The 22,437-nt window shown below is 35.5% G+C and overlaps 1 protein-coding gene across 1 annotated transcript in view; it reads left to right on the top strand.

Moving 5' to 3' along the window:
* The window catches only part of Slc25a16 (solute carrier family 25 member 16), a 42,077-nt gene extending 19,848 nt beyond the window's left edge, over window positions 1–22,229 (top strand). Inside the window, 8 exon segments of the mRNA XM_047553825.1 lie at window positions 667–730; window positions 4,700–4,821; window positions 5,063–5,129; window positions 15,192–15,238; window positions 15,240–15,355; window positions 18,680–18,690; window positions 18,693–18,746; window positions 21,154–22,229. Of these exon segments, the coding sequence (XP_047409781.1) occupies window positions 667–730; window positions 4,700–4,821; window positions 5,063–5,129; window positions 15,192–15,238; window positions 15,240–15,355; window positions 18,680–18,690; window positions 18,693–18,746; window positions 21,154–21,173 (501 nt within the window). The 3' untranslated portion in view covers window positions 21,174–22,229.
* The last annotated feature ends 208 nt before the right edge of the window (window positions 22,230–22,437 follow it).

Genomic DNA, 22,437 nt, shown 5'->3' with positions numbered 1-22,437 from the left:
AATATATCCCTAGCTCTCTTATCTTAGAAGGAAAAGTAAGTAATAGCAACAACAGAAATATTTCAAGCTGGTCAGTCAGAATTGATGCCATCAGTACACCAAAACCTCATTGTCTGTAGTAGCTTTTTTGCCTTGTGTGTGTGTGTGTGTGTGTGTGTGTGTGTTTAAACTCTTGTTTTGAGGTGCTAGGAATTGAACCCAGGGCCCTGTGCACCTTAGGCAAGCAACACTACCACTGAGTTACAGCCCCAGCCCCTGTAGTGGCTTTTTACTCCTACTACCCTCATTTACACTTCCAGTTATTGGGATTTTTTTAGTTGTCAATGAATATTTTATTTTATTTATTTATATGTGGTGCTGAGTATCCAACCCAGGGTCTCACATATGCCAGGCATGTGCTCTACCACTGAGCCACCATTTCAGCCCCAGCTTATTGTTATTAACATACAGTATTGTAATTCTAAATTATATACATCTTCATTATTAAACAGTGAAGTGGGCATCATTTAAAACATAATTTGGTGGGCTGGGGATATAGCTCAGATGGTAGAGTGCTTGCCTCACAAGCACAAGGCCCTGTGTTCAATCCCTAGCACCACAAAAACAAAACAAAACAAACAAACAAAAAAAAAACATATAATTTAATTCAGTGATTTTGTTTTCCAGTTAATTACCACAAAGCTGGGAGTTTCTGGTCATGTGCACAGATTAATGGCTGGATCCATGGCAGGTAAGAGAAATAGGTCTATTTTGTTTCTGAGAAGTTATTTATTTATTTATTTTTATTTTTATTGTTCTACTGGGGATGGAACTCAGAAGTTCTTTACCATTGAGCCACATCCCCAGCCCTTTTTAAAAAATTTTTATTTGAGACAGGGTCTCCCTAAGTTGCTTAGGCTCTTGCTAAGTTGCTGAGGCTGGTTTTGAACTTGTGATCCTCCTGCCTCAGCCTCTAGAGCCACTGGAATTAAAGTTGTGGCCACTGTGCAGGGCAAAATATTGCTAATTTTCCAGTTTTATATTTCTCTTTTGACCATGTGATTTTGTTTTACTTTTAATTTTTTTTTTTTTTTTTTTTTTTTTTTTTTTTTTTTTTTTGGTGCTGGAGATTGAACCCAGAGCCTCACAAATGCTATGCAAGTGCTCCAGCCCAACCCTTGTGATTCTTTGTACTTCTTTAATTTTTTTTATTCTTCGTGATTTCTTTTTTAAAGAAGTCCACATTTTTCTTTCTCTAAATGTAATTTATATTTAAAGAACCATTATAATTTATCCAATATGAAATACTCGTAATAGTTCTAAACATATTAAATAAAATAAATATATAATTAAACATCTTAAAGATAAAACTCCAGGCCCAAGTGCTTCACTGGGGACTACTACAAGAATCATACCAATTCAACAAACTATCTTCCAAATAAATGAAAAGGAAAGAATGGTTCCCCATTCATGTTGGGAGATGAGCATCACCCTGTCACCAGACAAAAACAGTGAAGAAAACTGCAACTTCCTTATCATTAACAAAATCAGGGAAAACTTCCTCAACAAAACACCAGCAAATAGAGTAATGTAAGACATAAAATTATATGCCATGACCATGTGGGGATTATTCCAAGGATGCAATTCTGGCTACATATTCAAAGCTCAAATTAATGTAACATAATATATCAACAGAAAATAGAAGCAACATATTGCGATCATATGAAATGATGGAGAAAAAACATTAGACAAATTCCAAAAATCAGTAATAAAAAAATACAACTCAGCAAATTCAGAATAGAAGAAAATTTTCTACATTTGACTAAAAAAAAATCTTATATCCGACATCATTATTTATGAGAAACTGAACATTTCTTCCCTAATATCAGAAACCAAGTATGGATGAGTTCTTACTGATCCTATTTAGCATCATATTGGAAATCCTAGCTAGTGTAATAAAACAAAGAAGAGGAAATAAAAGGTATACAGATGGGAAGGAAGAAATAAAAGTTTCTATTTGCAGAGTATATTTTTTTGTTTAAAATCCCAGGGATTCTCTCTCAAAACAAATATAAAAAAGGGTAGATATACTTCAAGCAAATTTGTAGGATAATAAATCAGTATCCAAAAAATAATTACATTTCTGCATACTGCCAAACATCATGTGGAAATTCAAAGCCTAAGTGGAAATTTTACACAGTTAAATGGGTAGTCATTTCTTCTGTTGTTTCTAAATTTTATCTTGACTTTAGAAATATCCTCTGTATTATAAAATAGACATTAAGTTATCTTCCTACTAAAGTTTTTTTATAATACTGATTATCCTACTAACGTTTTTTATAATACTGATTATCTTGTTATCATATAAGGAATGAGGTGGGTATGCTCTGATTAATGATATCACCAAATTCCTAGTCAGTTGTCCCAATACCATTTAATCAGTAATTTATCCTTTTTCCAGATTTTAATCACCACCTCTTCTATGTACTATATTTAGTGAATTTATTTAAGGGAAGAAATAAGGTATTTACTCACATATGGTATTTAGTCACATTTGTTCAATGCAGTTTTATTTATCATAATCAAAGGTAATTTTAATGTGTAGGAATAGTAGAGTGGTAAAAAAAAATCTATGTATCAAGAATTCTATACATTCATCAGTATGCTTTTTGTAGAATTGTGTTTATTGACAATAAAAACTGTTTACGTCATGAGTCCTGAGATGCTAGAATTAATGGTGTGCCCCACAGTGCCCAGCTAAAAAGTAAGTTTTTAAAATTTAAATTCATCTGGGAACAGTGGCACAAACCTGTAATCCCAGCGGCTCTGGAGGCTAAGACAGGAGGATCATGAGTTCAAAGGCAACCTCAGCAAAAGCTAGACACTAAGCAACTCATTGAGACCCTGCCTCTAAATAAAATACAAAACAGGACTGGGGATGTGGCTCAGTGATTGAGTGCCCCTGAGTTCAACCCCTGGAACCCCCCAAAAAACATAAAATGTTAAGCTCAGTTCACAAGTATACAGAAGTTGGGATTCTTTGCTCATGAAAATATAGAACTTAATACTAAATTTGCTTATCATTAGGAAAATTTATCCCTAGAACAAATTGTTTTTGTGAACATGGTTATCAGTATTTTTATTATGATTAGTCTGTAGCAAATTAACATAGATTCTTTTAAAAAGTTTTCTTTTAGATGTTGGTAAACCTTTATTTTATTCATTTATTTGTATGTGGTGCTGAGGATTGAACCTCGTTCTTCACACATGCTAGACACTCTACCACTAAGCCACAATCCCAACCCTAAATTAACATAAATTCTAAAAAGAAAATAATGATTGTTCTTTCTAGGAGGTTTTTTTTTTTTTTTTTTTTTTCTCTTTTGTGGTGCTGGGGATTGACCTCAGTGTCTTGCTCATGTTAGGCAAGAAATCTGCTTCTGAGATATGTCTCTAGTGCTGAGATGTTTAAAAACTTTTTTCTTTATTATGTTTTTATAAGAATTCCACTTCAGGTGATAGTTAGATTAATTTGCTTTAATTTTTCTATACTGTGTTAATAAATTATAACATCACTTTGTATCCTATAAATGCACAGAAATATAATTTGTCAATTTATAATTTTAAAAAAAGAATTCTTAGTGTTCTATTAAGTAAACCATCTGTCCACTTTGTTTAGGGAAAATAAGTAAAAAACCAAAATCAAAGGTCTTGCTTAGTTTCATGGGTATAACCTTTCCTTTCTGATGTCTTAACTATGCATAGATAAGCAGTAGAATAAATTTGTTTTTATAAAACATTATGATTGGGACTGGAGTTGTGACTCAGTGGTAGAGCGCTTGCCTGGTATGTGCAAGGCCCTGCGTTTGATATTCAGTACCTCATATAAATAAATAAAATAAAAGATCCATTGACAACTAAGCAAATATTTTTTTAAAAATTATGATAAAAAGCCAAACTTTAGGTGTATACACCTGTAGTTCCAGCTTTTTGGGAGACTGAGGTGGGAGGAGTTCTTAGGACCAGAAATTGGAGACTGGCTTGGGCAACATAGCAAGATGTTGTCTCTTAAAAAATAAACAACCCAGGGTTGAAGTTGTAGTTTAGTGGTAGAGCGTGTGCCTGGCACATGTGAGGTACTGGGTTCTATCCTCAGTACCATGTAAAAATAAATAAATAAAAATATGTGTCCATCTACAACTAGAAAAAATAAAATTAAAAATAAATAGGGCTGGAGGTATAGCTCAGTTGGTAGAGTGCTTGCTTTGCATGCATAAGGCTCTGTGTTCAATCCCCAGAACTACAAGAAAAATAAATAAATAAACAAACCCCTAATGAGCAGGGAATGTTGCTTGGTGGTAGAGCACTTACTAAGCATGTGGGAGGCTCTAGGTCCAAGCCCCAGAACTCAAAAAAAGCCTTCTCAAGATCTACTTATACTATACTGTTTTGGTACTAAGAATACAAGTTCACAGTGGTAAGAACTTGAAAAGAATTTAACAAACTGACCCTTACTTTGTGGATTTCCAGCTGATTATAATCCTATCATTAATGTCATCTTTGATTTCATTGGCTTTTTATCACTGCTCTGGTATTGAGAGCACTACTATTGATAGGGAAGATCTGTGCACATGTACACATACACATAAATGTGTACATATACATGCACGCATGTATGTCAAAATTTTTTTTTATATTTAAACTTTTATTTTATTTTCAGGTATGACAGCAGTTATCTGTACTTACCCTCTTGACATGGTTCGAGTACGCCTAGCATTCCAGGTGAAAGGGGAACACACCTATACAGGAATCATTCATGCATTCAAAACAATTTATGCAAAGGTATTTCATATTTACTATTCTCATATTTAACATGTCCTTTTATATTTAGGAAATGATTTTGAATTGTATCTAACTAATCAGTTATAATTATTGATATTAATAATAATAATTGTGAAAGCCTATCCTTGTATTTCAGGATGGGTCCCAGAATAATGTTTCCATTTTATATGTGCTTTTATTCTTCAAATTTTATCATAATGAACACAATGTAATATCACTTCTAATTTTTCTTCACAAAAAGGAAGGTGGTTTCCTTGGATTTTACAGAGGACTGATGCCCACTATATTAGGAATGGCTCCATATGCAGGTATGTTTCCAATTAGGCAGGATCCTACTTTGTTTTTTAAATTGTTACCGGTTTTCTTCATAAGTGGTTACATGCAAGATGCTACCTGCAAAGGCCTTTTACTCACTAAATGATGAAGATAAAATTATGGTCCACATATGGTATATAATAATATTGTGTGTGTAAAGATGACTATTCGTGTACAATGAGTAGAAATTCACTTTTACATCATTTTCTTAACATCTGAGTCAGCTATAGTTTTGTTAATGCACACTTATCCTTATTTTAGATAATTGTTAAGGATTCAGTTTTTTGTTTTTGTTTGTTTTGTTTTATTTGATTTGGTTTGGTACTGGGGATTGAACTCAGGGACACTCAGTTACTAAGTCACATCCGCAGCCCTATTTTGTATTTAACTTAGAGAAAGAGTCTCACTGAGTTGCTCACACCTCACTTTTGCTGATTCTGGCTTTGAGCTTGTCATCCTCTTGCCTCAGCCTCCCTAGCCGCTGGGATTACAGGCATGCGCCACCACACCTGGCAAGGATTGTTTTTATAAGTGTGTTTATTAAAAGAAAGAATTGAAAAGAATTTTTTTCCTTCATGACAAATAATGATGATGTATTATGGGAGATTTAGAAAATACAGAAAAGTAGAAAGAAGAGATATGATATCTATAACTCTCAAATTTCTGTTGTTACCTTGTTTATATTCCTGTTTTCAACCTAATTTTTAATTTTGAGATACTTGCAGATTTACATAATGTTGTAAGAATCCATAGAGATCTTGTGTACTCTTTACCCACTTTCCCTCAAGGAGAGTGTCTTACAAAACTAGTACAATACCAGCTGTGTTTGTGGTGGTGCACATCTGTAATCCCAGCAACTTGGGAGGCTGAGGCAGGATTGCAAGTTCAAAGACAGCCTTAGCAAAAGCGAGGTGCTAAGCAACTCAGTGAAACCCTGTCTTTAAACAAAAACACAAAATAGGACTGGGGATGTGACTCAGTAGTCAAGTGCCCCTGAGTTCAATCCCCAGTACCAAAAAAAAAAAAAAAAAAAAAAAACCTGAAAAACTAGTATAATACCATAACTAGGATATTTACATATAGTAAAGATATAGAATAGGTACCTCATCACAAAGATCTTGCTGACTTATGACTAGTACAGCCATACCCCTCCTGTCCTTTCCCTAACTCCTGAGAATCTATAAACTTTTTTTTAAGTTCTATAGGTTTTCATTTCAATAACTTTATATAAATGGTATCATTTAATATGTGATTTTGGGGATTGAATTGTTTTTTCCACCCAGCATAAGTTCCTGGAGATTCATCCAAGTTGTTTGTATCAATAGTTTGTTCTTGGGACTGGGGAGATAGCTCAGTTGGTAGAGTGCTTGGCTTGTAAGCACAAGGCCCTGAGTTCGATCCCCAGCACCCAAAAAAAAAAAAAAAAAAAAAATAGTTTGTTCTTTTTTTTGTTGTTGATTATTACTCCATAGTATGGTAGTATCAATACTTTGTTTTGTGGAATTATATTTTAAAGCTATATTAATATTATGGATAACGGTTCATGTATGTATCCATTTAGCTATACAGTCTAGTTTGAGAGTGTTTTCTGGACTATATAACTAGAGTAGAATTTCTGAGTTGTAAGTAATGCGTTTCTTCACTTTTTGTAGGTAAGATCAAATTGACTGAAAATAGTTGCTATCCATTCATATTTCCATCAGTAAATTCCTATTTGTAGCCAGGTATGGGTGCCACATGCCTGTAATCCCAGCTATTTGGGAGGCTGAGGCAGGAGGGTTGCAAGTTTAAGGTCAACCTGAGCAATTTTGCATACCCTGTCTCAAAATAAATAAAAATGAGCTGAGGGTACACCCACTTCAATGATAGAGTGCTTATCTAGCATATGCCAGACTCTAGGTTCAATTCTAGTACTGAAAAAAATCCCATTGGTATTAGCTGATTTTGACATCTTTTGTGAATTTTGTAGGGAATAAAAAGTAATTTATAATGTTTTATTTTGTATCTCCCAGATTACTGATGAGATTGAACATCTTTTTATGTATTTATTTATCAGTTGCATTTCCTTTTCTGTTAAGTGCCTGCTTGTGTATGTGTTCGGCCTTCTTTTCTATTGGGTTGTCTTTTTCTTATTGATTTGTCTCAATTCTCCCCACTCCCCCATCTCTGCTTTTGGTGTTGGTGATTAAGCACAGGGCCTCGTACATGCCAGACAAGCATTCTATCTCTAAACTGCATCACCAGCTCTTTTTCAACTTTATTTTGAGGCAGGGTTTTGCTAAATTTCTAAAACTGGTCTTGAACTTGTGATCCTCAGCCTTCTAGTAGCTGGGATTACAGGTGTGCCACCACCACACCTGGCTGGTCTTAATTCTTTTTTTTTTTTTAATTTATTTATTTTTTTGTTTTAGTTGTAGATGAACACCATACCTTTATTTTATTTATTTATTTTTATGTGGTGCTGAGGATCGAACCCAGTGCCTTACACATGCTAGGCAAGCATTCTACCACTGAACCACAACCCCAGCCCCTTGTCTTAATTCTTTATGTAATTTTTATTTATATATGTTGAAAATATCATCTCCCTATTTGTACATTGGATGAATTGGATTTTTTTTCCTTTTTACTTTTTTTTTCTTAGAGCGTACTGGAGATTGAACCCAGGGTGCTCTAACACTGAACTACATGCTCACCTCTGCCCTTCCTCTCCTGACCCCTTCCCATTTCTTTTTTCTTCCTTTTTTTTTGTACCATGGATTTTACCCAGGGAAGCTTAACCACTGAGCCACCCCACCCAGTCCTTTATTTATTTATTTATTTTTAAATTTTTTAATCTTGGCACTGGGATTCACTAAGTTGCTTAGGGCCTCGCTAAGTTGCTGAGACTATCTTTGAACTTGTGATCCTCCTGCCTCAGCCTCCCTCGCTGCTGGGATTACAGGTTTATGTCATCACAGCCAGCTGCCCCTGTTTTTTTGAGCCACAGTCTCTCTAAGTTGACCAGACTGGACTCAAACTTGAGATCCTTCTACCTCAGCCTTCTGAATAGCTATTATGACAGGCATGTGCCACTGTGCCCTGTTATTTATAGTCTGTTTCATTATTTATTTTTTTGCATTACTAGTTATTGAACCCAGGGCTTGGTGAATAGTAGGTAAGTGGTATACCACTGAGCTGTATCCCCAACTCTGCAGTGTCATTTTTTTTAAGAATCTAAAATTTTTTTTTAGTACCGGGATTGGGTTGCCTAATCACTGAACCACATCCCCAGCTCTTTTTGTATTTTTTTATTTTGAGACAGGGTCTTACTAAATTCTTCGAGCCTCACTGATTTCCTGAGGCTGGTCCTGAACTTGCAATCCTCCTGCCTCAGCCTCCTGAGTTGCCACCATGCCTGGCGCTATAGCGTTTTTTGATGAAGAGAATTCTATGGACTTTTTTCTAACCGCTGTATTGAGATATAATTCACATGCCATAAAATTTACTCATTTAAATGTACATTTTATTGACTTTGAGTATATTACATAGTTGTACAACTATCACCACAACCAGTATTAAAACCTTTTCATTACCTCTGAAAGCAATCTTTCAACCCTTATGCATCACTCTCCAGTCCTAAGCAAGTACTAATCTTTTCATCTCTGTAGATCTGCCTATTCTGGGTATTTTATACAAACAGAATCATTTTATACATGATCTTTTATGACTGGCATTTTTCACTTAGTAAATGTTTTCAGAGTTCATTTATGTTGCCACATATATCATTCCTTTTCATGGCCAAATGGTATTCTACTATGTGGACATATTGCATTTTGTTTATCTGTTCATCAGTTGATAGGCATTTGGGTTGTTTCTCCTTTTGGCTAAAAGGAATAATGCTGCTTTGAACATTCATTTACATGTTTTTGTATGAATATATGTTTTCATTTCTCTTGGACATATGCCTAACTATGTTTAATATTTTGAGGAACTGCCCAACCCTTTTCCTAATGGCTTCACCATTTTGCATTCTGATGAGCAGGATGTGAATTCTTATTTTTGTACATTTTTGCTAATGCTTGTTCTTATTCAGCTTTCAGTTATAGCCATCCTGTTGGGTGTGAAGTTGTACCTCATTGTGGTTTTGAACTTCATTGCTTTTTTTATTGCTGAGTCACATTTCATTGTATGGGCATAGCGTAATATGTTTATTTATTCTCCTATTCATGGACATTTGGAGTTTTTCCAAATTAGGGATATTATAAATAAAGCTGCTATAAACATGAGAAAGTCTTTTTCTGCTTATGTTTTTATATCTTTGGGGCAAATACTTGGAAGTGGAATTGCTGAATATATGTTTTAATTTATAGGAAACTTCCAAACTGCTTTCCGAATAGGGTTTTTTTAAAAAATATATTTTTTAAAAGAATGATTTTGATTTTTAAAGTTTAGTATTTTATATTTAAACCCTTAATCCTGCTGTGTGTGTCCCCGCCCCCAGTGCTGGGGATCAAACCTGGGCCTTTGTGCATGCTAGGTAAACTCTCTGCATTGAGCCACATCCCCAGTCCTGTATTTTTCTTCTTTTTTTTCTTTGTTAAGGATAACCATTTGACCCAGTACCATTCATTAAATAGTCTCTCTTTTCCCTGTGGCCTACAATGGTACTTTTTTTTTTTTAAGCAGAGTATTAGTTTATAAGTCTTTATATGTTGTGGGGCAAATTCCTTCACCTTATGTTTATCTTTCCTAAATGTCAAGAACTATAGATATTGTGCTATTCCATGAATGTTGTGAGTTAGCATTTGATGGTGTATAAAAATCCTTGTTGGAATTTTGAATGAAATTCCATAAAGATATTTGTCATTTTTGTTAGATATATTTGTAGACACAGGGCTTTTTGTTTTTTGGGTTTTTTTTTTTTTTTTTTTTTTTCAAGTACAAGGGATTGAACCCAGGGGCACTGAACCACTGAGCCACATCCCTTACCCCCCCCCTTTTTTTTTTAAATTTTTAATCATTGATGGGCCTTTATTTAATTTATTTATATATAGATGGTGCTGAGAATGGAACCCAGTGCCTCATACATGCTAGGCAAGTGTTCTACCACTGAGACACAACCCCAACCCTACCCTTTTTGTTTTCTGTTTTGAGACAGAGTCTCACTAAGTTGCTCAGGCTATCTTTGAACTTGAGATCCTCCTGCCTCAGCCTCCTGAGTTGCTGGGATTACAGGCATACACCACAGTACTCAACTCTAGACAAAAGTTTTTTTTTTTTTTTTTTTAATATTTTTTTAGATGTTGATAGACCTTTATTTTATTCATTTATTTTTATGTGGTGTTGAGAATTGAACCCAATTGTGACTTATAAAGACATATGCTAGGCAATGCTCGACCACTGAGCCATAACCCCAGTCCCTTGACACAAGCTTTGATATGTCTTTTAGACAAGTACATTTTCAGTTTACTGCTTGATTTAATTTTTTTATTATAGCTATCCATTTCCTACTGTTGACATTATCATTATTATTTTGGTACTAGGGATCGAACCCAGGGTTGCTTAACCACTGAGTACATCTCTAGTCCTTTTTTTTTTTTTTTTAATTTCGTGACAGGGTCTCCCTAAGTTGAAAATGGATGTGACTAAATTGCTATGACCAGCCTCAAACTTGTGATCTTCCTGCCTCAAGCTCCCAAGTCACTGGGATTTCAGACATGCCCCACCATGTCCAGCTATGTTGACATTAGTATAGTCAGCCACCACTGTATTTATAAGATAGTTTGGGCTTTCTATGAACAGCACATCCTGTGCAATAATAATTTTTCTTCCTTCTAAACCAGTCCTTTGTTTTCTTTATGTCTATCTTATCCTACTATATCAGGCTAGGGACCTTTAGTGCAATAATGAATAGAAGTCATGGTAACGCACATTTTGGCTCTTTGCTGGTTTTATTTTATTTTTTTGGTACTGGATTCCAATTTATTTGTTTGTTTGTTTGTTTATGTATTTAGTAAGTAAGTAAGTACCTTGGATTGAACCCAGGGGCACTTAACCACTGAGCCACTTCCCCAGCCCTTTTTATATTTCGAGACAGGGTTTTGCTAAGTTGCTGAGGCTGATTTGAATTTATGATCCTCCTTCCTCAGTCTCTCAAACTGCTGGGATTACAGACATGGCATGTCCCCATGCCTGGCTAGAGTCATCATTCTTAAAATATACTGTGCATCAGGTGAGTTAGATTTTTGGTTTTTGTCCTGTCCTGGGGTCGTACCTAGGGCCTTCTGGTAGACAAGCACTGTACCACTGAGCCACACCCGCAGTCCAGGTTTAGTTTTGATTAGAATTTTTGTCTATGAGCTGGGGAGTGGCCCAGTGGTAGAGTGCTTATTTAACACGTGTTTAGTCCAGGGTTCAATCCTTAGCACCAACAAAAACAAAACAATTCAACATCAATGGGATTAAAAAATTTTTTTAATTACTTATTCATTTTTAGTGCTGGTGTTCAAACCTAAAGCGAGGCAAGTACTTTACCACTTGTTTGCTTGATTTCTTCCTTCCTTCTTTTCTTCTTTCTCTCTTGCTTTTCTTTCTTTCCATCGTTCTTTCTTTCTCTTTGGTACTTAGGATTGAACCTAAGGGTGCTCTTCCAGTTTTATATCCCTAGCCCTTTTTATTTTTTATTTTGAGACAAGGTTTTATTAATTGCTGAAGGTCTTATTAAATTGCTGAGGTTGGCCTCAAATTTGTGTTCCTCCTGCCTCAGTCTCTGAGTTACTGAGATTATAGATATTTATCACCACACTGGGCTATTTATTTTCGTGGTGTTGGAAACTCAAACCCAGGGCCTCACTCTTGATAGGCAAGTACTCCACCACTGATTTAGCCTGCTTTTAGTTTTAAATTTAGCTGGGTATGGTGGTACACACCTGTAATCTTGGTACTTTGGGAGCTGAGGCAGGAGGATTGCAAGCTGGAGGCCATCCTCAACAATTTAGCAAAACTCTTTAAAAAAAATAAAACAAAACTTGATGCAGTGGCACATGCATATAATCCCAGCAGTTTGGGAGGCTGAGGCAGAAGGATTGCAAGTTTGAGGCCAGTCTCAGTAATTTAGCAAGGCCCTATGCCACTTAGTAAAACCCTGTCTTGAAATAAAAAATAACCACCAACCTACTGACCAAATTAATCAGGGTTAATGGTTTGCTATTTCCTGCTAGTCTATTTTTTTCAGTTCACATTTACGTATTTTATATTTGTGATCCCATTGAATAGAGTTTTGTATATATTTTCGCTATTTCATCATTACAACATGAGCATTGGTCTGTATTACTGTATGTTCTGAAACACTTGGCTTTTAATAAATTACACAGTGAATCCTAAAAAATAAAAAATAAAAGGGCTGGGGATGTAGCTCAGTGGTAAAGTGCCTGTGGTTTTAATCCCCAGCACTCTCAAATAAATAAATGAATAAAATACGTCTGGGGATATAGTTAAGTGATAGAGCACCTGGATTCAAACCCAGTACCACACACACAAAAATAGTTTTAAATCTATATTTAGGAATAAGATTCACTTGTAATTTTTTTTCTTGTAATAATCATTGTATTGTTTGGGCATCTAGCTCATATAAATCTTTTTTTTTTTTTTCCTGGTACCAGGGTTGCTTAACCACTGAGTCACATCCGCAGCCCTTTTAAAAATTTTTTTATTTGGAGACAGGGTCAAAACCACACCTGATTTTATTAAATATTGTTTTGGGAGAGGTAGTGTCTCTGGGTGATTCTTAAAGACCCTCCCTTCTTTTTTCTGAGCCAAATAATGTATGTGGTTGCTCTGGAATGACAGACTTTCTCACAATACTTAGACTGTCTTTAGACTGGAAACAGAACTCTATTTTTGGTATATTTCCCTCTTATTAGTTTTTTGGGTTTTGTTCTTAGTTTTTCCCCTCCCTTTCTTTCTTTCTAGGTGCTAGGGACTGAAGTCTGGGTCCCTGGCATGCTAGGCAAGTGTTCTACCACTGTATTACACTCCCAGTTTTCCTTGTTTTGTTTGGTTTTGAGCTGGTATCTCACTGAGTTGCCCAGGTTGGACTTGAACTCCTGGGCTAATGCAATCCTGCTTTATCTTTCCAGGCGATTGGGAGAACAGCTGCCACCATGCCCAGCTTATTCCTTCTAAAATATATTTTCATATAGTGTGTATATAAATTGTTTGTTAATTTTCCCCATTTCTCCAAAATTATTCACATTTTTAAATACTTATCACAAATTACAGTGAATGCTGTGTTTGATATCATTTAAGTATTTCTGCTTTTTATTACTTGTTTATTTACTTATTTTTTTCAAACCCAGAGCTTCATTCATGTTAGCAAATGCTCTACCATTCAGCTACGGCTACAGCCCTTTCTTCTTCTTCTTCTTCTTCTTCTTCTTCTTCTTTCTTCTTCTTCTCTTCTCCTCCTCCTCCTCCTTCTCCTCCTCCTCCTCCTCCTCCTCCTCCTCCTCCCCCCCCCCCCCCCCTCCTTTCTTCTTCTCCTTCTTCTTTCTTCTTCTTCCTCCTCCTCCTCCTCCTTTTTTGCTGGGAATTGAACCCAGGGCCTTCTGCTTGCAAGGCAGCATTTTACCAACTGAGTTATATCCCCAGCCCCAGCCCTTTCTTCTTATTTTTAATTTGCCTGAATTATTTTTGTCATAAACTTTAATTCCTTAGAACAGTTTCCCTAAATATAAAATTCTGTGAATATTCTAAAATTGTATATCATCTTTTTTTGTTTATCTTTTGGTACTGGGGATTGAACCAAGGGGCTCTTAACCACTGAACCACATCCCCAGCCCTTTTATTTTGTATTTTGAGACAGGGTTTTGCTAAGTGTTTAGGGCTTTGCTAAGTTTCTGAGGCTGGCTTGAACTTGAATCCTTCTTTTTTTTTTTTTTTTTGTGGCGCTGGGGATTGAACCTAGGGCCTTGTGTTTGCAAGGCGAGCACTCTACCAACTGAGCTATCTCCCCAGCCCTGAACTTGAATCCTTCTACCTCAGCCTTTGAGATGGTGGGATTACAGGCCTGTGTCAGCACAGCTGGCTGTCAAGATTTCTTGAGGAGTGTTTAATTATTAGAATGCTTAAATTCTATTTTTAATTTTATTAATGTTACTTTAATTGTTCTAATAGAAAATCATGCGTTTTTTTCTTTGTTTTGTTTTGTGTAGTGCTGGGAATTGAACACAGGGCCTCATACTTGGCTGGGCAAACTCTACCACTGAGCTCCATCCCTAGCTCTTCTTTATTTTAATTTTGTTTTTTGTTTTTGTGTTTGTTTTTTGGTACCAGAAATTGACACAGGGGCACTTAACCACTGAGCCACATCTCTGATCCTTTTTATTTTTGGGACAGGTTCTCACTAAGTTCTTGAGGGCCTCGCTAAATTGCTGACGCAGGCATTGACTTGAGATCCTTCAGTTTTAGCCTCCCAAGTCCCTGGGATTACAGGTGTGCACCACTGTGCCCAGAAAAATCATGTAAATTTTTTGCAAGCACCAACTGCCTACTATATTTATTAGAATCTTCAAGTCTTGTGAACCAATACATTTTTATTATGGTCATAATTTTTTCTTGAAGATAAAATCAGTTCCTGAGTTAAAATAGTAATAATTAACTTTCTCACTTCTGAATTTTTTTTGCCTATGTACATTATCACCTTCATTATTGTTGTAGATATAAGTTGTCATAGTTACTTGTAAATATTAATCATGAATTTAATTTTCACCTCATGTGAAACCTTGGAAAACTGTTTAATTCTACTCTATGTAAGATGGCATTATAGTCACTACTGCTTTCTTCATTGAATAATATGCTAGTATATGAAAAAACAATGCTTTAATTTTTTTATAGGTGGTAATTTTGTCAGCATCAATATTTATAAACATTAAATCTTTCTTATGTTAAGCCAAACATTAGAAATTAGGAAATGTTTAGTTAATTTCTTAAGTTAACTGGTTATTATATAAGAAAAGGTGACTTTCGCGGCTCATGTTCTGTTAAGCATCATGGTGAATTTATATTTTGTTTTTCAGGTGTTTCATTTTTTACTTTTGGTACCTTAAAGAGTGTTGGGCTTTCCCCATGCTCCTACCCTTCTTGGCAGACCTTCATCAGACAATCCTAATGTCTTAGTTTTGAAAACTCACATTAACTTACTTTGTGGTGGTGTTGCTGGAGCAATAGCACAGACAATATCGTAGTTTCTTCAACAACTTAATTCAGTCAATTACAGTTATCCAATCCTAATTTTTAGCATTGGTTAATTATTTTAGTTTTTCTAATAGAGTCTTCAAAAACAGGATTACTTGTAAAACACAAGTACTAATTTTTATAAGCATTAATTTCTTTTTTTCAGATATGCCTTAACGTTAAGCATATAAGTAATCACATGCCAAATTGATCAAAATAAGTCAAATCCACCCATTTTCATATGGATTCATTCAAAAGAAAGAAAAAGAAACACTGAATATATTGTTCATCCATACATTCTTATGAACTTGCCTATATGAAATTTCTGAAGTTTGAAGCATTTAAAAGGGAGACTGTGTGTGTGTGAGGGGTGTGTGCACATGTACACACATGCGCAGTCACAATTCTCTTGCTTTAAGTCTTTTTTTCTTGTTCTTGTAGATGGACACAAAACCTTTATTTATTTATTTTTATGTAATGCTGAGAATTGAACCCAGCGCCTTGCACATGCTAGGCAAGTGCTCTACCAACTGAGCCACAACCCCAGCCCTTGCTTCAAATCTTGTAGTCCTCCATTGTGCCAGATAGTATACTAGGAATTGAAAGGAAAACAAAACTGTTACCCCTGCAAGTTTATCTTTTAATTCTTTTAATTAAGAGCCACAATATTGTCTTACTCTAGAGGGAACATAAAATATAGTGGGAACATTAATAATGGCATTACTGTATAGTAAATTTGGGAAGGTGACTTCAAAGAATTTTCCTAGGCCAAAGAGGATTAAGTAGAATGAAACTGGAAGAAGCTAGAATACCAAGAAAGAGTAGGAAGAAGGAAAGCTTTTTATGAACAGGAGAAAATATCCTGAAAAATAAGAAGACAGGGAAATAGTAGTGTCACCAAGAATCCAAAGAGTAGAGTATCCAATGGGAAAAGAAAAGTCAGTAAGATAAGTAAGCTATTCATTGGATTTCACAATTGAGGATTACCTTTTTGAAAGTAGATTCCATGTATTTTGAGTAGGAGCAGATTGTACTAGATTGAAGGTAAAGAAGAAAAGGTGAATGTTTACTTTTGGAAAGTCTGCTGTCAAAACCCTGTTCACCTGAGATACATGTTCACCTCCAACTGTTATGATCCTCTTCTTGATTTTATTGCTTTCCTTTCTTTATACAATTGCAGTTTAGCTTCCTAAAATCTGTCTTCCCTTTTTCCACTTCTTTTCTTAAGCTATATTCTATGCCCATGGACTCATCCATCATCCAAAGGCTCCAGTTCTTTTCTGTTGTTCTAGTTCTTGGGCTATTGTAATAGTATGCCCCTTTTCAGGTATTTTTTGATTTATGTCCTGTTCTTCCTACCTTTCTGTGTGAGTTTTTTACAACAAACTAGACTTCACCTCCTTCTTACCCTGTGTAGAACAGTTTATTCATCTTCATGATTTATTTATTCGTTATTTATGTATTTATGTATGTATGTATGTATCTATTGGTACTAGAGATTGATTCCAGGGGTGTTTAACCTCTGTGTCACATCCACAGCCTCTTAAAATATTTTTATTTTGAGATAGGGTCTTGCTAAGTTGCTTAGGGCCTCCCTTAGTTGCTGAGGCTGGTCTCAGATTTGCCAATCCTCTTGTCTTAGCCTCCCAAGTCACTGGGATTACAAGCATGTGCCACCATGCCTAGCATCTTAGTGGTTTTTTAATGGTCACTTCTGTATAGATATATTTAAACCTCTATTACCGACTCCCTATTACAGTTCCAGCAAGCTCTTAGATTCTACTTGGTCTTCTGCCATCAGCAAAAACTAGAAATCTAATATTTTTGGACTTCGGGCATTGATCAACTGTAGAGTGCTTGCCTAGCATGCCCGAGACAATAGGTTTGATCTCTAGCAAAACAAAACAAAAATAAACAAATATTCCTTCTTGTCTTCCTCTTTGTCCTCAGCCCTCAACTTTCCTATTTGTTATTGATGGCCACCCATCTACTAGTCCTAATAAATCATTTTCCACATCATATATATCTAGATAGCCACTATGCCTTGTCATTATTTTACTTTAGAATGTTGCTTAGAATGATGTTTTTTCTTTCCCACTGTTATTGCCCTTGTTCTGGACTTTGTCAACTTGTCTGATCCTACTAATCAGTTCTTTATACCCACATCTTTTCAGGTTGGAAATCAATTCTGCAGTTGAGGTTTTCGGTGTCTTTATTCCCATACATTTTTTCCCTTTTTCCCCCTGCTCCCATTAATAAGTTATTTCCTGGAGATGGTGTTGAAGTACATAGTGCATACATTACTACTGGTAATGTTATTCTTATGTTGCAGGGTTGGTGTGTGGGTGTTTTTGGTTTTGTTTTGTTTTTTAGTAATGAATTTAAATATGTATTAAGTGTATTATCGTTTTATTATACTTTTGTGCATATCAGATTCCATAGAATACTTGAAATAGGAAAGTAGAAAGCAGTTTTGTGAAACTGAAGGATGTTTCCGAGACTCGGTGATTTTAATCTTGGTATTGGAATAATAATACTTACTTCCTGCAATTGTTTTAAAGATGAAATGAGATATTGAACATAAATTGTTTAGCACAGTACTGAACACAGGTAGTCAGTACTAGCAAAGTAAAGTCTTTTTATAAAAAATAACCTAGAGTACCACTGCTAAAAAGAGATTACTTTTGCATATATAATTTTTAGGCAATGCTGTAATTCTCTCTGCCCTTGAAATGCAATTATTTGTATCATTAGTTTATCTCTTAAAACAATTGTGTTAGTCTGCTATATTCAAGGGGACTTGCTGAATGTTCTTAAGGTAGTAGTTCTCACCTGGGGTGATTTTGACTCCAGTGGACATTTGTTAATGTCTGAAGACATTTTTGGTTGTCAAAACTGTGGGAGTGCTACTGGCATATAGTGGGTAGAGATCAGGGAGGCACTTAAACTTCTTAGGATACATAGGACAGATGTACAGCAAAGAATGATCCCAAAATGTCAATAGTGCCAAAGTTGAGAAACCCTATGTCAGGCTTCCAACAATGAAAGCACCCAGTTTGTTTCTTCAGGAAGTGGCATTAAATTTAGTTTCAAGAAGTGAACAGAACTTGATGTTGTGATAATGGGAGAGAGGAATACTTTAAAGAGAAAAAGAAGACCATTACATAGTTAATTGATTTTATTCATGGGCTTATCTCCTGATTCCCAAATTGGAGAAAACAATAAGAGAACACACTTTATTTCCTAGTGTGTATGGGGCTTTGCATTCAGTGTAAACTAATAGAAAATGAAAAGTTATGTTTTTAAGTCTTTATGCCTTTTCTTCCTTTAGATACCCATTTGATGTACTCGTCGAAGAATGCAACTAGGAACAGTTCTGCCAGAATTTGAAAGTGCCTGTAAGTTCTCCATACGTATTGTATTTTTAGAAAATGTAAATTTTTTTTTTTTTTTTTTTTAATTTTTGTGTACTGTGGATTGAACTCAGAGGCACTTAACCACTAAGCCACATCCCCAGCACTTTCTATATTTTATTTAGAGACAGAGTCTCACTGAGTTGCTTAGCACTTCACTTTTGCTGAGGCTGGCTTTGAATTCACCATCCTCCTGCTTCAGCCTACTGAGCCCCTGGAATTGCAGGTGTGTGCCACCGCCCCTGGCTTAGAAAATGTAATTTTTTAAAGTCAGTAGGAAGATAGGTCTGGTCTCATCAATAGTCAATATCTTTCATTTTGTCTCCTGTAGTATACTGTGGTAACTGTTTTCAACCCAATCCTCTTATAAATATATTTTATTTATTTTACAGCAGCTATATTAAATAGAAACATAAAGAGAGTTACATGTGAAATTTTAAAAATTCTGGGAGCTACATTTTTAAAAAATACAAAATAGATAAAATTATTTTATAATATTTTTTATTTCATCTAATAATTCCAAAATGTTATCATTTCAACAGTTCAAGGTTTTGCTTATTTCTGCTAAGTAGTTGAAATCCAGCATGTACTTTATACTCATAGCACATCGCAATTTAAACTGTCACATTTAAGTGCTCAATAGATACATGTGGATAGTGGCTATTATTGCTGTTTAGAATAATTCTGGAGTTTTCCGTAATCTACACAAATTTAGAATTAGTCTGTTTTGTGTTAGCTTTCTGTCCCTATAACACATACCTGAGATGATCAATTATAAAAAGGAAAGGTTTCTTTTGACTCATGGTTTGAGAAATTTCAGCCCATGATTGATTAGCTCTGTTTTCTTCTTTGGACCTGTGGTGAGGCAGCACATCATGGTAGGCATTCATGACAGAGCAAAACCATGCACTTCATGGCTGGAAAGTGAAAGAAAAAAAATGAAGAGGGTTGGGCTCCCACAGCTCCTTTTTTTAAAATTTTTTTATTTTTTTTAGATATTGATAGACCTTATTTATCATTTGTTTGTATGTGGTGCTATAATTGAATCCAGTGCCTCACACATGCTAGGCAAGTGCTCTACCACTGAGCCATAACCCTAGTCCCCCATAATACCTTTTGAGCACACACCCACAATGATCCAAAAAAACTTTTTACTAGGTCTCTCTCTTAAAGGTTTCATTATCTCCCCATAGCACCTCTCTGGGAATCAAGTCTTATTCATAGACCTTTGGGGGAACCTTCCAGACCCAAAACTATAGCAGTTTGGCCATATGTTTTCCCTCAAAAGAAAAGCAAAACATTTGTTCAGACCTTGGATTGCCTTGTTCACACAACGGTTTTGTGAATATTTCAAATTGCCTATTGAAAGGGAAAGAAATGACTACATATTGGTTTGAAAGGAAAGAAAACAATTCTGAGCCAGGTGTGATGGTGCATGCCTGTAATCCCAGCGTCTAGGAGGCTGAGACAAGAGAATCTCAAGTCAAAGTCCAGCCTTTTTAATTTAGGAGGACTCTGTCTCAAAATAAAAAGGACTGGGGATGTAGCTCAATGATAAAGAGCCCTAGGTTCATCAGCCCCAGTACTCCCCCCTTTAAAAAAAAAGGAAGGAAGGAAGGAAGAAGGAAGAAACTGTTTGAAATAAGAAAGACTTCATTGCTGAAATCTGAAAGTCTTTCAATCTTTAGTTCTATAATCACCAGCTAGTTACAGTTAAAAAGTTGAGCTATGCTAGGTAAGGTCACACATGCGTGTTGAGAGGCTAAGGCAAGAGGATCATGCATTCAGGGCCAGCCTGGGCAACTTAGTGAGACCTGTCTCTAAAAACCAATAAAACAAAACAAAACAAAAAACCCAAAAAACAAAAACAAGAACAGTGAGGGGGCTAAGTGGTAGAATACTTGCCTAGCATGTGCCAGATCTTGGGTTTGATCTCCAGCATTGCAAAAAAAAAAACATAAATAGAGATTGCCTCATATTTCTGAAATTGTGTTGTTAGTTAACATCATAGACATAGTACAAACAAATGCATTGTTTTTTTAAAAATATTTTTTAGTTGGCAATGGACCTTTATTTTATTTATTTATATGCAGTGCTGAGAATTGAACCCAGTGCCTCATATGTGCTAGGCAAGTGCTCTGCCACTGAGCCACAACCCCAGCCCCAAAATGTATTGTTTTAATGAGCCTCCAGATCCATGTGCAAAGCTTATATTATACTTTATCAAAATGACTTGCTGTTTCATTGTGAACTTTTAGCTTGTTGTAACACTTATTTTTCCAACGTTATTCAACATGGCATTTTAGCTCTTTTTAAAATGCTATTATGGATCCTGAAGTTGTCTCTTTATGAATGGGCAGAGAGGTGTCATCATTTAACCATTGTCTTTCAGTACCATGCGGGAGACTATGAAGTATGTCTATGGACACCATGGAATTCGAAAAGGATTATATCGTGGTTTATCTCTTAATTACATTCGGTGTATTCCCTCTCAAGCAGTGGCTTTTACAACGTATGAACTTATGAAGCAGTTTTTTCACCTCAACTAAAATAATTTGCGGTTTGTGGTTTCTTTTCCTTAATAAACTCTCAGAGGGAAAAATAAAAATGAAGTGTTACTTTAAATTGTGAAACAAACATTACTTGAAGGGAGATATTTATTTACCCTGTCACAGGAACCACTGGCATTACTACTTGATTTTTTTTAAATTCACAAATCAAAAGTGCTTTTAGATGCCAACGTCCTTTCTGATGCCAAACATTATACCTTTGAATGCTGAAAAAAAATTCCTAAGCTGATGATGGCTAATCATAATCAGGTTACTTGAGACCTATTTTAAGTGTTATTTGAAAGCAAAACTAACTTAAAATGGAGTTTAAGAGGTTGCCTTTAGATTTATCATAGGTTCAAAATTTCTTTTTCTTTTTCTTCTTCTTTGCAGTGCTGGCATCAAATCCACCACCTCACACAAGGCTGTTAAAGCCTTTAACTGTAATCATGATTTATTTTTTATTTTTTGGTGCTGGGGATTGAACCCAGGGCCTTGCACATGCTGGGCATGCACTTGATCACTGAATGATACTCCAAGCCTATAGTCATGATTTTGTTATATTATTAACAAAACATTTTGTTATATTATTAAACATTTTGTTTATATTATTAAAATAATAGGTTTGATTACATTGCAGCAGAACAATTAGAACTGAATTTTTAAGTTCTATAGAATATAGCCAACATTGAAGTATTATTTTTCTTCTCAAAATTCTGCCTCACTAGATAAAAGAACACTTTTTTTTTTTTTCATTTTTTTAGTAAAATAAATGTTGTATTTAAAAGTAGAGACTTTCTGGGTGTGGTGGCACATACCTGTAATTGTAGTAGCTCATGAGGCTGAGGTAGGAGGACCACAAGGTCAAAGCTAGTCTCAGCAATTTAGTGAGGCCCTAAGCAACTTAGTGAGACCCTGTCTCAAAATAAAAAATTGAAAGGGCTGAGATGTGGTTCAGTGGTTAAGTACCCCTGTATTGCATCCAAGTACCAAAAAAAGTAAAGACTCAAGCTAGGAGTGTTGGCATACACCTGTAATCCCAGTGGCTTTAGATGCTGAGGCAGGAGGATGCAAGTTTGAGGCCTGTCTTGGCAAACTTAGGGAGATCCTGTCTCAAAATAGGACAA

The sequence above is a fragment of the Sciurus carolinensis genome, chromosome 5, assembly GCF_902686445.1.
Source record: "Sciurus carolinensis chromosome 5, mSciCar1.2, whole genome shotgun sequence".
NCBI classification, from domain to species: Eukaryota; Metazoa; Chordata; class Mammalia; order Rodentia; family Sciuridae; genus Sciurus; species Sciurus carolinensis.
Note: the sequence above shows the minus strand (reverse complement) of the source record. Positions and strands in the feature narration are given on the sequence as shown.